This window comes from Falco punctatus (genome assembly GCF_963210335.1).
Source record: "Falco punctatus genome assembly, chromosome: 11".
Taxonomy (NCBI): Eukaryota; Metazoa; Chordata; class Aves; order Falconiformes; family Falconidae; genus Falco; species Falco punctatus.
In genome coordinates this window covers 7,642,247-7,659,724 of record NC_137591.1, presented here as the reverse complement: position 1 = coordinate 7,659,724, position 17,478 = coordinate 7,642,247, and the positions used below count along the sequence as shown (strand labels likewise).

At 44.1% G+C, this 17,478-nt stretch overlaps 2 protein-coding genes across 8 annotated transcripts in view; both read right to left on the bottom strand.

Annotated features, from left to right (window-relative positions):
- NRDC (nardilysin convertase) overlaps window positions 1-10,129 on the bottom strand; it is a 28,526-nt gene extending 18,397 nt beyond the window's left edge. The window contains exons 1-6 of the mRNA XM_080406244.1: window positions 9,792-10,129; window positions 4,790-5,111; window positions 4,517-4,598; window positions 3,767-3,920; window positions 1,951-2,024; window positions 409-504 (exon numbers count right to left, since the gene is read on the bottom strand). Coding sequence (XP_080262370.1) covers window positions 409-504; window positions 1,951-2,024; window positions 3,767-3,920; window positions 4,517-4,598; window positions 4,790-5,111; window positions 9,792-10,117 — 1,054 coding nt within the window. The 5' untranslated portion in view covers window positions 10,118-10,129. The remainder of the gene's footprint in view (window positions 1-408; window positions 505-1,950; window positions 2,025-3,766; window positions 3,921-4,516; window positions 4,599-4,789; window positions 5,112-9,791) is intronic.
- A 2,705-nt stretch (window positions 10,130-12,834) lies between these two features.
- RAB3B (RAB3B, member RAS oncogene family) overlaps window positions 12,835-17,478 on the bottom strand; it is a 71,932-nt gene continuing 67,288 nt past the window's right edge. For all 7 annotated transcript variants that reach the window (XM_080406298.1, XM_080406299.1, XM_080406297.1 and 4 more), the window contains one exon: window positions 12,835-14,941. In XM_080406298.1, coding sequence (XP_080262424.1) covers window positions 14,754-14,941 — 188 coding nt within the window. In that variant the 3' untranslated portion in view covers window positions 12,835-14,753. The remainder of the gene's footprint in view (window positions 14,942-17,478) is intronic.

Here is a 17,478-nt window from a genome sequence, read left to right as displayed (position 1 = left end):
CTGCAAGTTCAACAGTGAATTCTTTACTTTGAAAGGCCTCCTCAGACACAAATCCAGAAACACTTGATTATTCCAGGAAATTTTAATAGCAAAAAACAAGCTTAAGCATGACAGAGATGACTCAGAGAGCTCCACCTTTACATTAACAGAATGTTACATGATTACGCACCTAGGGCAACCTAGCTTTAACATCAGCAAAAAGCAGTACCAGAATGAAAAGTAGCTTAAGAAGCAGACAGCTGCTTTTGTTCCCAAACATTTTACTGTAAAATGAGTAACTGCTCTAATAGTTCCAAGCAAGACTAGTGTTTCTGTGGTGAGAAAGCTCAGGTCAGCACATCTAATCACTTAAACTTTTAAGTGGTTAAAAGTATCACCACCACTTTATAACAGAAATTGAGAACTTACCCCAAAAAAATTTCTTCATAGGATGTCCAGGCCTGGCAAGACTTCCAAACAGCATTTCCTTTCTATTTGCATCAGAGGGTCTTGCGAGCTGATACTCTGTTAATTCAAAGAATTTGCAGTGGCATGCATCAAAATTTGAGGTCGTATTCGAAACGAAACAACACAAAAACCCCAACCACACTGAAAAGGAGACACACCACACAGATACGGCCCGGAACCTGTTCTGATGTATGATGAAGTAGTGAAACAGGCTAAGAAACAGGACTTGCTATCAGTAATGAATGTAAGTCAAGAGGAAAATGGAGCTCATTGCTGAGACTTAAAGAAAGGCATAAGGAGGAAAAGCATGTAAAGCCCCAGCCCACCCAGTCTGAATGCCCTCAATCTGTTAAATGTAATGGGAACACAAGACCATCAATATTCTACAGGGTCAGGCCTTGCAGAAAGGGCCAGAGAACAATTACAAATGAGGCTCCCCCATATATCACACAGAACAACTTCTAGACTAATAATGAAATAAGAAAATGAAAGCTGAGCAAGTAGTTTCCAAAAACGCAGTTTTACGATCAGTTTACACTGAACTAACATGGGATCCTGCCCAAATTGAGAACTCACCCTCTTGAACTGCATTTTCCTGTTCCTGTTTTTCTGGTAATAGGAAACATGTACAGCAGAGCTGTAAACTAATTCTTTTGGCTTCGTTAATTCTGCAGCCAGTTCATCAAGCTGACATAATGTACTGTGCAGCACACTACTACAGTGTCAATACAAGGAAGGAGTGGATCTGCATGATGAAGGCAGAGCAAGTGAAGGCGTAAAGTGGCTTAAGCTGTGGAAGAACCACACCTATACTCAAAGACAGGTCCTTGTTTATGTTGACACAAACCTAAATTCAGGGATCAAATTGTCCATTTTTCCTTGCCAGAAGACAGATGAAGATGACAACTTGGAATAAATATTTGGACCAATTGGTACATCTGCCAGTAACAGGGTTTTTTTTTCTAAAGCAGAGAAGTTTTATAGGCAGTCTGGAGGTATTCATTAAGTATTAGAAAATCAAACAAACGCTCACTTCTATGCCTGGTTCAATTGCCTTCTGTGAAGTGACTTTGTAGCTATTAAGGCAGTAGAATAAGGAGACAAGTTCAATCACCTCAACTCACTGTGTTAACTCCACATCGGACTGCAGAGAGCACTGGGGCTATGCTAGAGCTACAGGCATATCGTTCATTGAAGAGCATCCACATGCTCATGTAATTGCCCTACCACTTACTGCCAAACCACTTAAAATCATGAATTTCTAATTCAAGAAATGAGACTGTAAACTCCCACAGTGATGGCACTACATTCAGTCCTTCTCCTCTAACGATATCCATGAAAAAAAAATAATGAAGAATTAAATCTCTCTGTCAAGTTAGGTGACCTTGACTGAAGTGCTCAGAAGGGTAGTCCAAAATGGAAACCAATAAACAGTGTTACAAAATGGGTTTTGTTTCTTTAAGAAGACAGGCTAAACACCCAGGAAAAGCTGCTCTTACTTACCACTGTCTACAGCCTCGACTTCTCGGTCTATTGCATCCCTGATCATCAGTGGGTGAATAAAGAACTGTGCCCACCTACGAAACAGAAAATTTCATATACTTTTCTTCAGTGTCTATATAAACTAGGGCAAAAAAACCCAGCAAATAAGCCCAAGATCTATTATTTTAGTTTATGAAGTTGCTTGCCTTACTACAAATTATGTAATTCTTGTCTAACCTGTCTTAAGGAAAGATAAAAGCCAGTTTTGTGATACCGCCAAAACCAAAGGCCTTCTCTGTTCCATAGAGTGAGAATTAATTGGTTGGATACAGTAGGATATAACACTAATGGGTGCAGGATTATCTGCCTTTACATCCTGCAAACGATCATACCAGATCAGACAAGTGATCCAGCTAGTCTGGTTCCTGGCTTTAGCAGGGATCTGTATCAGATGCTTCAGAGAAATCCTTGGCTGTTCATCAGGAACAACATGACCATAGGGAAAGTTTCACCTTAACTCCAGGCAACAAATTCTTGATTTATGTCCTGAAACATAAGCTTTTACATCCATTACAATTTTACTATCTACCACAAAAGTCAGCATTGGCATCCAGATACATCTCTTCTCCTATACCCACAGAGAGCAGAGCAATGGAAAGGGACAGATCTGCAAGGAAAGGAGACTCTGCAGAAGGCTGGCAGAGGATCTAATGTTTCTATTTTATTTGCTGAGTTTTTTTAATGATGCCTGAACTGGTTGAAGCAAAAGGTTAACAGTAAACACTGCTGCTGAAGTTCTACAGCTACAGGACCCTTGAGGCTAAAGACTACTAAACGATGATGTCTTTCAATTTCTTTTGATCCACAAGGGCTTGAAATGAGCAGAAATCGTGAGCAGCACCTATTTGTCGTCTTCTTATGAGATGGTGTTCTATGGAACTCCTAACTTCTGTGTTTCCCCTCCACTAAGCTGTTGTAACAAATTGCAATTGTATTTTTTTATTCTTTCGTGATCACAAACATCTAAAAGGACTGGACTAACCTACAAATGAAAGCTGAATTTGGCCTGGTAAAGTAAAATTTAGGCAATACTTGGTAAAATATGCAAATGCTTGTCCTCGGCATCATCACAGTATCAAAGGAAGTTTGCAGTGGAGTCCACTGTCCTCATGAGATATTTTATAGCATCAAAAATACTCAGCTGCCGTGCCCCCATGAAGGAGTAATTTTCTCTCACTGCAGGAAACCATGCCAACAGGTGGATCTCTGCTGTCCCAACACATCCCACAGCACAACAGAGCAAGTTAAATACTTCCTGGCAAAAGATACATACTTCACTAAATAACCTGGATGAGGTTAAACGTATCCTTTCGAAGCATGGATTGTACCATAACTTTCAAGGCTGCCCTCCCACCCACCCTAAGCGACTAGACTTGGAAACAAAAAAAAAAACCACTAACTCTGTCAGGACAGATTTTTCAAACAATGAGTCACTGGGATTCTGGGAGCACTTCCCCTCTGAACAGCTGCCACATTGCGTAAGATTTCTCCTGTCATCAATGCTACTAGTTTAAGGGTGTTATAACAATCAAAAAGCTACGTGCATTATCCATGGATTCTACGTAATCGCGCAGTGGCTACACCGGCACTATCTCAAAAAATCAGCAATGTACCCAAAGGGTAAGACTATTTCTTTATCTTCAATATCCACTCTGCGGGTAGCTATGGAAGTTCAGCAACAGCTTTAATCATCCCAAAATGAAGAACAGCCACACCTAGGCTCCTGAGGCACGCACAAACATTTGTTAACATCTAATCACCATTTAGACGAAGTTACCTATCAAGCGCTTCTTTGAAGTACTTCCTCTGCACATCAAACTGGAAGACCGTCCGCTCACAGTCCGTCGAAGCGTTGTCACTGCCCCCGTGTTTCTTCAGAAACGCATCAAACCCATTCTCGTCTGGGTACTTCAAACTGCCCATAAAAACCACTGGAACAAAAAATCACCAAAATTACCATGATGACATTAATTTGTTATTCCTAACTGCAGCTATAGCAACCCCTCTTCAGCACAGCGTTACCTACAGCTGACCCACAGGGGCTGGCTACTAACTAGCACCAGTCAGTGTAACCTGCCTTTAGCAGAAGCCCTGAACAGACTGGAAACAACCACGCTGGTCTAGGCATGCCTGGTCTCAGCCAGTCAAGAGTAGTACTTTGAGATACATCTGGTCAGAAACTTCATGTGGTTTCTGCACCTGTATTACTAATTCCTCACCCTTTACTAGAGAGATAAAGGTCTGTAGCTCCAGCCTGGTTTATAAAGCCAGAGGTAACATGCTTCCCCCCACATTTAATGGATAACAAAGAATATTAATACATGTTAATGCACAGCCCACCAAAGAGTATGAGAAACCTTCTCCAATATTAAGAGTATTTTAATAAGATAAATGTATTTAACTAATGAAAATAAATTCTTGGCTAGGTGAAATAAGAAATGATACTGAAATACTACAGAAATCCAGAGCTACATAGCACTAATTTTGCACTGAAGCTGGAGAAGATGAAATAGGAGCAGTTACATACTATGTTCCAGGAAGTGTGCTAATCCAGGCAGATCTTCGGGATCAGAGAAGCTGCCAGCAGCAACGCAGAGGGCTGCTGCAGACTAGAGAAAATATGACACACTCAGTAAAAGCTGCTTCAAGAAACGCTTCAAGAAACTGATAGAAAAATAAGATAAATTATTCAGGACAAAGGGTACAATGAGAAGATCTAGTCTGAACCCCTAATTACCAAGTTTCAGACCACAAGAAAGCTCACTATTTATTTTTTCACCCTACAACTTTAAGTACATACCTGCTTTTCCGTACAGCCTCTCTTTCTTGTCTCTTCCTTGTCAGCTAGCTCTTCTAATTCACTGTCATCGGGATCATTGAAATCCTCATTACCTCCATCATTGTCCTCACCCTCATCCCCCTCATCACAGTCCTCGTCATCAAAACCTTCTCTACCGTCTTCGATCTCAGCTCCAGAGTCGTCATCTTCATCGCTTTCCTCTTCAGATTCACCATCATCATCTTCCTCCTCCTCCTCTGAAGATAAAGCAGCTGGGGCACCATCCAAGTAATTCAAATCCGAAATCAAAAGTGCACATAAGCCATTTTGCAGTTTGATATACCTGAAACAAAAACATTTATTTGCCATGAATATGTTCCTTTCCCAAACCTGAATTTTCAGAATCATGAAAATGTCTGTGTTTCCTGTAACAGTTCTATGCTCTTCAACTGAGGTTTCCTAATGAAAAATCTAATGGCAGCTAAGAAGATGAGCAGTTTTATAGTGGGAAAGTAAATACATTCTTCTGCTATTCAACAGCTATAAGAATAAAAAAGAAGCAATTCAAGGTAGTAGCAAAAGCCCTTCTTCCCATAAGGTCCAGGCCACTGATTTGGGCTTTTATTTCCCTCTGTAAAATATTCAAGCTACCAGCACTCAGAAAACTTCATGTACTCGGAATAGGCAAATCCAAACTTCAATAGCCTGTTATGCTTGTCAGGCTCTTGGAAACATGTATTATGTGACAGAATTAAGATCTTAATCTTTGCCTCTAAATAGGCCCCAGAGACTCCAGTTTATTTGATTTGCTTTGATCAATGCGGGTCCACAGACGCAGGAGGCAAGTGTTAGAAAGGAGAGATCTCCTCTGCAGGCTTAATAAAATAAGACACAGAAGACAGAAGCTGGGTTACTATCAAGAAGCAACACAGAGTTCTCTCTGTGTGAGTACATACATACATAGAATTTTTTACATATGTGTGTGCATCTATATTAAAAAAAAAAAAAAAAAAGAAAAAGAAAAAAAACCTACACAAGCCCTCTGTCCAGCACCATTCTACAACTTTTCAGACTGAGGACTGCAAGCACCCGTGCTCTGCACTACATCTCAGTGGTATTTGTTTCCCAACAGATCCAGAATAGACAGTCACAATTTGTCACATTAGCCAAAGCACCCCTCCTGGGAGCTTGCATCGGCTAGTATGCCAGCTGCAGAAAGGAAGGAACGCTGGATCCAGAAAATACTTGATCCAGCCTAAGAACTAGTGTAATATAGGCAGGTGGTCTTTGATCCAGCAAAACAAAAAAAAATGCTAGTATAAATCAAACCCATGGTCACATCCCATATTCCCTGAAAAAAAAAAATCTCTGACTTACAGAGCATAAAATCACAGAATAGTCTGGGTTAGAAGGAACCTTTGAAGGTCATCTCGTCCAAACCCCAAGTTTACAACAGATCAGAACTTTGCAATGCAGCCACTGTTGTAATTAGGTAGCAGAAATTTCAAAGCAGATTTCCAGCTCAAGCTACATGGTAAGCACCCAAAAGATAAACAAAAGGTACGTTGTATGTTTTCCAACTGCATGGTTCCCAAAGTTTCTCACATATTTCATTCATGGTTACCATTATGCAATTCCAATGTTTCCTAACAATTAAAGCTTTTGTTATTATCAATATTCCAATTAAAAATATGAAGTCAGTGGAAGTTTTGGTTTTTACTAGAGCTGCAAGCCACCTGCTACGGCTCTGCAAACCACAGACCAGCCTGGATGCAAACTACTTAGAGTACTTCTCTCCCAACTGAATTTCATGGGGCCGTATTTGGAGGAAAGGGATAAAAGGGGCATTGTGAGAAGAGTGAAGGAGTTCTGAGACAAAGAAAAAAGCCACACTTCTTAGACAACCAAGTCTATGAAAAAAAGCTAAAGAACAAATGTTTAATAGTTGTGTTAAGACTATGAATTACGACCACGCAGCCAATGGGAATTGATAGCACCTACTCTGGCCCAGGGTTTCATAATCGTTAGCACACCTGTTCGGCGTGCTGCAGGACCACTGAGCAGTACGGATTTGTTCCAGTCAAAAGCACAAGTGCATTTTTGTTTGTTCAAAGTACAGCACACAGTGTATAACTTGCAGAGATGCTATGACTAACTGCAGGAGGTACAGATAGTACTAGATCCACGCTAATCTCTGGGTACAAAGTTAATCATCCATACATTCTGAAAGCCCATTTGCATCGTACACGTATGTTGCGTTATGCAGCTGCAGCACTACTGAATGCGTAACAGGCGTCCTAAAAACTGACATACTGCACACGCGGGCGCTTCAGCCTCTGGGGAGCTCAGAGCAAGAGCCTCAGACAGCAACAGGTTGGTACAGCACGTCTTTCAGCACAACCACCATATTCTTCACCTCTGCATGTAACTGTCTTCTGCAGGTTTTCACGGCCCAGAAAGAACGCTGGCTTCCCAGCGATCAATAGCTAGACACAGAAAGCTGAAAACAGACTAGTGCTATTCTTCCAGAAGAACGACTGGCCGTAAAGCTGCTTAGCCAGATGTATTCAGTAGCTCTTGTTGATCCCTTCCACATACCTCCATTAAACTAATGGAGCAGAGGATACTGATTTTACATTACTCATCTTCAGGCTTGTGGGTGTTACATACAAGGACAAAAAGCACCCTGCAGCAAGGCAACAACTGAACTAAGCCACTGATGAAGAGTATCAGATTTCACTTCAGGAGAACACAGAACAGTTTAGGTTATACTGAGCAGAGGCACCCCCTGACATAGGTGTTCTTTACTTTTTCCATGTTTCAGTCCAATGGAAAAGGACAACTGTAATCAATACGTCAGTATGCATTCGTACGTAAAAAACAGTACAAAAAATGCACATAACATAGAAACAGAAACAAGCATAGTCCAATTGCTTTTTAGAAGGGTTATACAGGTATTGACACAAATAAGGCTTAAAAATAAAATTAAATTCAAATTCTTAAAAATACTGTTTAAACGTCAGGATAATCTTAAACAGGATTGCTCTCACACAAAGTTTTTTCTTGTGTCAATAATAATTGTTTAGCAGTGAAGTAAATATTGATATACATATCAATGCATAGTAAATGCTTAAGAGAAATGCTTTAATTTCCCAAATTACCCAAAACAAGCAATACAAGCCCATGAAATGCCATATGCGGATGCATTTAAATAAAACATACATTTTGGTAAAGATAACTACCCACTCATAGCTCTAATGAACAAAATCAACTTTCATTACGATGACAGCTTTTGTCCCAACAAACTCACTTTTGAAAATACATTCTGCAACTTCTGTCAGAAAACTCTTTTGTTTTTATAATCGCTGTATTTGAAAAGATAAAATGTAACATTTTCCACTAAGTTAAGAGGGATGTCACCAGATGGACACATTAAGCCTGTGACTGGTCTGCAGTATACATCAGCAGTGATGTATGAACAGAGGAGAAAGCGTATATGCATCACCAAATCACCTACCACCACCTTTACTTAGGAGGTTTGGTACATGGCAGACGTAGGTATTCTTTACTTTCAGCCACACTGAAGTTCTCCTTCCTAGGGGGAATGTTTATGTGTGTGCTGTGCAAGGCTCACTGCCCACCTGTGGAAATCAGTCTGAAAAGATGTGACTCCCTGCTTCCAACTGAAATAAATCTGTTAAGAGCGGACAGTAGGATTTCTGGAAGATTTTGATATCAGTTTATCTTATGCTACAAGCAAACACACTCTCCAATTCTCTACATGCAGAGGATGTCTCTGAGCCTCAAAATAGAGAGCCAGCGACAGTTTTCAACGGCTTTCCAAAGCTTCATCACTGTGCTGCTTTAGGTAGTAAAGGCAGAAGTTTCCTAAGCTGACAGCACCTGTAACTGTGAACTCTGCAGGAAGATGAGCCTCCTGCAAAGTAGCACGGGTAAGAACACCAGCAGGAGAGGCAGGCAGAAATCCAGAGGAAGCAGCAAGGAAGTAGGGCAAGAAAGGAGGGCGCATGTTTCTCCCTAAGCCAATGGGCACAGTCCTCTTCAGGCAGCCAGCAGGGAATTTCACTGTCAACCAACGTCACTGCAAACGCAAAATTCAGTTCCAGGCTTAGGCAGATTCTCCACTGGCTGCACAGATTAGACATTATGAAAGTAAATTTAAAAAAGCATCTCTAACAAGGGCTGAATAATTTTTTGCCGGCCAGAAAGAAGTTGTAACAGCACCCCTTCAAGAATGACTGTCTTAGAGAGTCCTCAGCCGAGCCTGTCTCCGCCAGAAGGCCACAGATGCTGCGGGCTGCACTCAGGGAAGGTGATCTTTTTTAGCACTTTCAGGCCTATTACTCAGAAATATATAAATGAAAACACAAGCAAAATGGCAGCGATAAAGTCATTTTTGCCTCGACTCACAGATGTATTTGTGTTAAAACAAGGAAGCTCATCGAAAATAATGCAACAGCCTTTTTTTAAGTCGGTATCTGCTCTATAATACTTCAACCGCATTTCACACTTCAGCTTTACACTGCTGGAAGGCAGCTGCCTGGACGAGGGCTGCAAACTAACGATTCAGTATTGCCGTGCCCTGGAAACACGGCATCACAGCAGGGGCTTGGAACTGGCACTGATTTGGAGCGTCCACGCAAGCCCCAACCCTCTCACCGCACACACACCAGACGTCCCCCCTTAGAAGGATCCCACCCGTAAGCCCCCGGTCTCCGATTTACACAGAGCGGCTCCGAACCGCCCCGGCCACCGGGCTGAGCCCGACTGCCAGCACCGGAGGGTGCCCAGCCCCGCACCCAGCCCTCCCGCCGGCCGGGGCCGCTTTCCCCTGGGCAGGCCGGCAGGGAGGGCAGGGAGGGCAGGCCCCAGGCCGGCAGGGCAGGCCCCAAGCCGCCCCACAGACCCACCGGGGGCTGCCTCAGCGGCACCGGCTCGTCCTCCCCTCACACACGCCCCGCCTTAAGCCTCCGGGGGGAGGCTGGGCGCCGCCGGCCCTCACCGGTACTGCTTGGGGTCGCTGGGGGACTTGACGATGGCGGGGTCGCCGAGGTTGGGGCCAGGGCCGAAATCCGCGCGGTCCTCCTCTTCCCCGTGAGGCGAGCGGCCTCTGGCGTCGCGGCCGCCCTCCCCGGCCTGCTGCCCCACTGCCAGCTCCGGGCAGCTGTAGCTAGATGTCGCCTTGTTCCTACCGGGCATGGCGGCGGTGGCGCGGCACCACAACGGCTGGGCAACGGCGCGCACCGGCCGGCCGCGCCCCGCTAGGCCGCGGGCCCCCGCCCGCACCGCTCGGCCCCTCCGTGCGAAGGCGGCGACGAGTCTGCGCATGCGCCGCCCTCGCCCCCGACCCGCTTCCGCCGCACGAGGAAGCAGCAGCGACGGCTGCGGCGGGGCCGGCCCGCGCCAGTCAGCGCCCGCCGCGGTGCCGGGGCGAGAAAGCGGACCAATCACGGGCCCTCGCCGGGCCGGGGAGGGCTCTGATTGGCGGAGAGTATGCCGATGGCAGCGCGGGGGGAGGGGAAACCACGGAAGGCGAGAGTCGGGGCGAAACGCGGCCCCTGGGATCAGAGCGACCGGACGGAGAAATCAGGGGCGGAGGGCAAGGCAGAACAGAGCCGGATCGCAGGAGCGCCTCCCTGTGCCGTCACGTTCCGATGTTTACGTGTGCCTGCCCTGCCAGCTGTCCCCCTGCTCTTGCGGTGGAAGGCTGGTGGAGGCCCGCCTTCTCTCATTTCCTTCAACCATTGGTTCAAGTCCCTGTCGGTCACTCCTGACAGGCCCAATCAGCTGGCGCAAGCTGCCCTAAGAGGAGCGTGAGGCGCAGTTCCCTCAGCGCGGGCTGGGGTCGGTCCGTCCCCGTTCCCCCCCCCCCCCCCCGAGGACGGGCCGGGAGGCGCCGCAGCCGAGAGCCCGCCCGCAGGCCCAGTGGCCATGGCCGGAGCCGCACGGAGGCCGGCGGTGAGACCCGTCGGCGGGGCCGAGGCAGCCGGGCCGAGCTCGAGGGCGAACCTTGGCGGGAAGGAAGGGGGATCGCGGCCCTCGGCCTCCCTCAGCCGCCGCTGGGAACGCCGAGCGCTGACCACGCTGAATCAGTTTAAAGAAATGCGACTGTTGTGAGGGTTCAAGAGCCCTGGCTGCGCTGGTGCTTTGATAGCCACTGCAGGTTCCAGCTGGCATGCTTCCACCCTTCAGTCCAGCTCACAAGTTGGCAGTTCGATCCCGAGCATTCTGAGAAATCCAGTGCGTGCTTACTGCTGCTGATTTTTTTTTTTTTTTTTACATTTTTTTCTTCCCCTAATGGTAGCCTTAACAGCTTATAGTTTGTGCCCATGACCGCTTACCAGAAAAGACTGCTTATTCCCAATGCAGCCTGGTCTTCGCAGGTCAGTAGGTCTCAGCATTTTCCAGTTTGTGAATACATCTCTTTCCCACTATGAAATGGCAGTGCTGATGTAGCAGTTCCCCAGTCTTGACCACAGGAATGCTGCTTTTCCTCTTGTCCTAAAGCTCTGTGAAGCTCACGTTCCCAAACACCACCAAGATCCTTTTTCTTGTAACTCTGCGAGCTGTCAGGAAGCCTTCCCGTTCTGCCTAGCACACCCCTTCTGCACCATTCCACGCTTGTTCACATTTTCTGCTACTCCTGTAACACCAGTGCTGTTAGGCTTACACACATACACAAAGTAACGATGTTGACTGCAAAAGAGATGACGAAAGCAAAGTTAGGGGAGCAGAGGCTAATACACAGGAGGGGGCTCGCTGAGATACGGGAACAATTAGACTGGATGTCTAGCTGGTATTTTACTGCTTCGTTTCTCCACAAGATGGAAGCCAAGACCCATCTCTAACCCGGGCCCTCCTGCATGGCTTTTCCTCGAACTGCACACTTCGTGCTGTATTGTACAAGCCATAGAGAGAAGCTTGTGACCAACAGTCAGCTCTTCCCGTTCACATTCTAGTACCCCTTTTTTTGTGTTGTAACCATACTGTTTATCAAAACTACTATCCCAGGCCACTGCCAGTCAAACAGAGGCTCTATACAAGACTGCACCAAGGATTTTGGGTTTGTCTTTGGCGCAAGCAAGTTATTTCCCCTTGTCCTGACAAATTACTGTCTCGCATTCTGCCATTACCTCTTAAAAGTTCATACAAGTAACAATTACTATTGACTCACTGGTGATACTGAAATCAGCTGCATGCCACTTAAGGCTAAAGGCTTTCTCTGTATTCATTCACAGCTTTTAATGTAAATGTAAGATGATGAGACACATGAAATATATATTAATGGAGAGATGTGTCAATTGCCTGTGATGATTTGATCCCTTATTTGAAATAAACTCTGCTGGATTTCTACACCAAACACTAGGTTTCTCCATGTATGTAATATAGGGCAGGGTATAATTCATAACTGTCTTTTCCAGTTCTTCGGACTATACTGTCATGTAGCTACTTGATGGCTTTTTCTGTAAAAAAAAAATATTATGGCCATCCTACCTTGAAGGGCCTGGAATGTACTTGCATTCTTCTGGAGAGGAGAGGAACAAAACCACAAACACATCTGACTTGACTGGAACACAATGAAACACAATTATATATTGGATAGAAAAGGGAAAGGTCTTTTTTTTGCTAGGAAAAAGAAAGTAAGTAAAACAAAAGAACTTAAAATCCATTTCTGCTGAATCCCTTTTCTTTCACCATTGAGTTGAGCTGAAAAATCATTATTTGCACTGAGATTCTCCATTATACCAGCACAGCTCAAAATCATCGCTCCCTTCTGTAGAGGTTTTTATTTATTTTTTCTAGTTATACAAGTTGCCCTAAAACCTGCTTTGGCTACAACTAGAACACTGCACATTTATTGGCCAAATAATCCTTCTCTTCACTGTTTTAAATCATAGTGATTCCACTTATTGGGCTCGAGGATCATCACCCTGTCAAAGAAGATCAATGTAGTTTGATGTATTTTTAAAAGCATTAAAAAGATACTTTCTTTATCCATGCAACGTGATTGCCCAACGCTGGCAACGCAGCTCACACAAGCTCTCCCAGCCACACCCGGTGACTATATTTCTCTTTATTTTGCAGTCTCAGGGGTTTAGATACAATAACCACATTCCTAGCACTGCACAAATCACATTTCCAGTACTAGATCACACACACCCAAAATACGTCACAGTAAAGATTTCTGAAAGCAACATACAAAGGGATCAAGCCTTTAGCACAACGAGCTCAAACTACATCAATGTAGTTGCATTTTTCTCTAGAATATTGTGCTTTTTTCTAAAAACCATTACACTTTGAGACACAACAGAATGAAATTAACAAAAGCATTTGCTATTGTCACCACCCAGCACATTCCATTGCAGTGGGCTGGGACATCAGTTCCTGGCATCACAAAGTCTCCTCAGGCAGAGGAGTTCACAGGCCTAAGGTAAAGCCATAAAACTTTCCAGAATTTTCACCTTAAGACAGCAAACTTCCCTCCGTATTCACTTAGTTTACATTTACAGACACAATTTGCAGTCACCATTTGGTGCTGGGATGCACAAACCAATGCGTGATCATCAACAAAGGCACACAGTGTATGCAATTTCACAGATTCGCAATAGCAGTTCCTCCATATATTTCAGAGAAAGACAAGCTCTGTGTGTGGCTAATGCACACAGTTCTACACGCAGATGTAGAAGTTTTGCAATTTTAGCAATGTTGGAATATAAGAATTTTTTAGATGTTAACTATTAAAAATTGTTCCTCCCTTCAAAGAATGATGCAACAAAATCCATAGAATAAGTTTACATAATAACTCTAATAGGAGGTCTTTGCCACTTTTCATTTGCAGTTATGTTTGATTTATCAGTCTTCCTTTTTTAAAATTACACTTTGTGGTTGAATCTGAAACCAGAAATCCTGTTCCCACACATGCACCCATCTAGCACAAAAGGAAAAAAAAAAAAAAAGAAGGAAAAAACCCTCACAATAACATGCAGAAAGGAAATCTAATAATAACAGCACTAATATTTGCCAACACTCACATTTTGGCTCCTGCTATTTTTATCTTTCTGTGACAGTGCTGTTCCAAGTCAGATTTTGCCTCCAACTAAGCATGCAGCAGGCAATTCCTCCTCCCCTTTGTCCTGCAGCTCTTGGGCTTCTAGAAACAAAGGATTAGGGACAGCAAGGTGCCAAACCCAGCGACAGCCCCAACGCTCTGCAAGCCAGTAGTGGTGACCGTGGAGGAGTCTGCAAGCAAGGGCAGTCCCTGGAAGGGCTCTCGCTCCTTCACCCAGCACCAGCCAAGAGCACAGGGAAATGCGGGTATGGCTGCAAGGCCTTCTCCTCCTCCTCCCCTGCCTGGCAGCTTTGATTCCTCCACGTGCGCTTCCTCTATGCAGTGCCTTGACACAAAATCCACCCCCCTTCCTCTTTGCTTTCTGGAGGACCTCAAACTGTCAGAAATGCACTGCTTTCTGCTCCATCATACAGAAAAAATGAGGTCCATGTCTATACAGGACAGCAACAATGACTCTCAAAAATACCTAAAGGGTGCATATTCTTGCTTTAAAAAAGATTTCCACCCCATTTTCTTTTAGACCTGGTCCCTTCTAATTGGTTTTTATGTTTCCTGCTGTTCTTGACAAAAAAATCTCTTTCTGCAGTAAAGGAATTTATAATTACAAATGCAACATTCTGTGTGGAAATAACATTTGCAACACTAAACAATTCTTTTTCTTCAGCATAACTCACATTAACACTAGGTGCACTTACAATATTTATTCAGATTTTCATTTTTTAAATTATTGGATGAGGAAATACATAATATTAACACTCCAGCACAGTATACAAACATACCAGTTTCCTACAACAGAGACTTCTGCCTTTGGACTATGTGATAACGCACCACCACAAATGAAAAGATAAAATTTCATCAGGAAAGGAAAAGGACATTTCTCAGCGAGAAAGGTCACTAGCACGAGCAGTTCTGCTGCGAAGGAGGTGGGTTGTCCGAGAGTCGCATGCTCCTTCCAGAAGTGCCCCTGGAAGGGTCTGATTCTATACTCTCCGACATCTTTTCACAGATTACATCCACGAGACGCTCAAACACCTGCCTTACATTGATGTTTTCTTTGGCACTAGCTTCAAAATAGTCAAAACCTGTGAGAAAAAGTGGGGGAAAAAAATCAATAGAGACTGATGATAATGGGAGATGGTTTTTAAAATATTAACCATTTTTTTCAGGATTCACCTTCATGAAAAAAGACACAAGATAATTCTTAAGCTCAGCTGATTCCCACAATCTCAGAACAGTAAGCAGAAATACTTGCATCAATAAGAGTGAAGGGGATACATGGATCCTTACCATCGCTCTGGTAAACACATCTGCGGATGACGATACAGATCTGAATAAACCCAGGACAAGGGAGTTGAACTCTCCCCCTTAGATCAGTGGGGATCCCCTGGGCAGCAGCTGCTGGTGACACACCACGAACTGGTCATGTATGCAGGGGCCTGTCTGGGCTCCACACCCCCGTGTGACAGGGCATGGCTCACTCTATGAACCGGTCTTGCGGTCTGACAAGAGTGGACACCAGGGGGAGAAGCCAGGTCGTGGTTGTATTCCTTCTGCTGACCAACTTCTGCACTTGTGAGCAAAATGCTCCACGGCTTTGGTCTTGCTTTTTCCTGTTCTTTGTCTGTTTAGACAGAAAGCTCTTCAGGGTGATTAATCCTCGCACAGCACAGGTCAGGACTGAGGACCCTTCCCAACAAGGGCCATTCACCACTGCTGAATTACAAATGCTGTTGTGTGCCTCCTACGGAGTAATCTCGGTGTCGCCAGCTCCTAGCTGCAGTGATGGGTACAGATTCTCAAACACTGACCCTTTCTGATTTAAAAAAACAACAACGAACAACCATCACAGCTGGAGTTATGTCAAGGTGGGGGTGGCACAGACAGCTATTCCTGCTGCCTCGTGTTGACACCCCGTGCTACGCAAGAACCAACCTTCTCACAGACAAGCCTGAACCCTGCCTCAGCCAGCAGAAACTCACTGAAATGTGAAGCATTTCTTTATCTTTCTAACCCCAGGGGCTTTAAAAGCCAACCATCACTTCCAGTGGCTGTTGCTTCTGTTTCTACCAGGTTATTACAGTGCCAACAGCGACAGCTCAAGCACCACAGCGAGTTTATTTTGCAATAAGCCACATTCTGTTCTGCTTCATTTGGGGGATATCCTGCATCACATCGGTTTTCTTTGATTCTGCCACAAAGGAAGAGAAAGACAAGCTATCTTAACTGATTAGCCTGCCACTGCTGGTAGACTGAGTCACCTTGATGTGTGAGATAACAAATAGGTATCTACCAGTTCCTAACACTTTTTGAAAATCATGGGACAATGAGTGAAGTGACCGTGGAGATGTTTGCCTCATTACTAAACAATGATGGCCATCCTGCATCAGACCAGGGTTCTGTCTGCCCCACTTGCTGCCTTTGATGATGATTAAAAATGTGTATAAAAGGCACAAGAAATCAGAGAACTGAACTTAGATATTTGTCAGTCCGACATTGGTTTAGCCTCTGCTGTAGCTCAATCTGTTTTGGTTTAGTTCACGTTCAGGCCAATAACAATTTCTTAATCTGATTAGGAAATTATTTCAATGATGTTAATGTCACTATACAAACCTAAATAAACACGCTGAAGGATAACCTTTATGTGAATCATTATGACAAAGCTAGCCATTTAAAGCAGTTGATAGTCAATTAATGAGATTCCTCCCACCTAACACCCAAAGTCAGTCAGACGATGCTGTATACATTAGCAGAGTTAACATAAGGAAAAACTGACTGATAAAACCAGATATATTTTTCAGTCCTTTTAAAAAGAGCATTTAGTATTTTGGGAGGCTATGGAAGAGGACTGGGACACTTTCCAAAGGCACGGTTACCTTTTGTTTTGCGCTGCACTGGGGTATGTTTCTCCAGAGTGAGCTGGACAAGCATGAGGACAGGCTGGGGGCAGAACTGGGGATTCTTCAACAGAACAGCTTCCTACTGATGGAGTCAGTTGCTATGGTAACTCCGTGCATGTGTGCGTTTTGTAGTGTCCCCTATGTAACGGATTCAGATTCTAGATGCTAGATTTTTATTTAAACAAACAGAAAGATTTGGGGCGGGAGAAAATAAAACAACATTAGAAGTCCAAATAGGAGTGGGAGTTCCTATACTCTCTATTTGCTGTTACATTGTTCTGGACACATTTTCAACTACTAAGAGTGTAATTACTCTTGCAAAATATGTGGGCACATGCATTCAAAACAGCTTTGAGTCTGCAAGCCAGGAACCAAGTTTATTCAGATTCATATTTTGAAAAGCAAATTAAATTCTGACATGTAAAAAAGAGCCCACAACTGATATTGCAAACTAACCATATCTTTGTTTGCTAGTCCTACATGTAAAGGATTATTATTACAACAATAATAATGATGGGAAATTAGGGGGTTTAGTTTGATATTTGCTCTTTATTTATGATGGCAGTGCCTCAAGGGTCAAGTCATGACTAGAACCCCTTTTTGCTTAGCATACATAGAACACTTGAAGGCTCTAAACCTGCAGGCATTTGCAGACACGCTTATATTTCTTTGCACATGAAACATGAAAAAAGAATCTGACTGCTCTTAACTCTTTGGAAGAG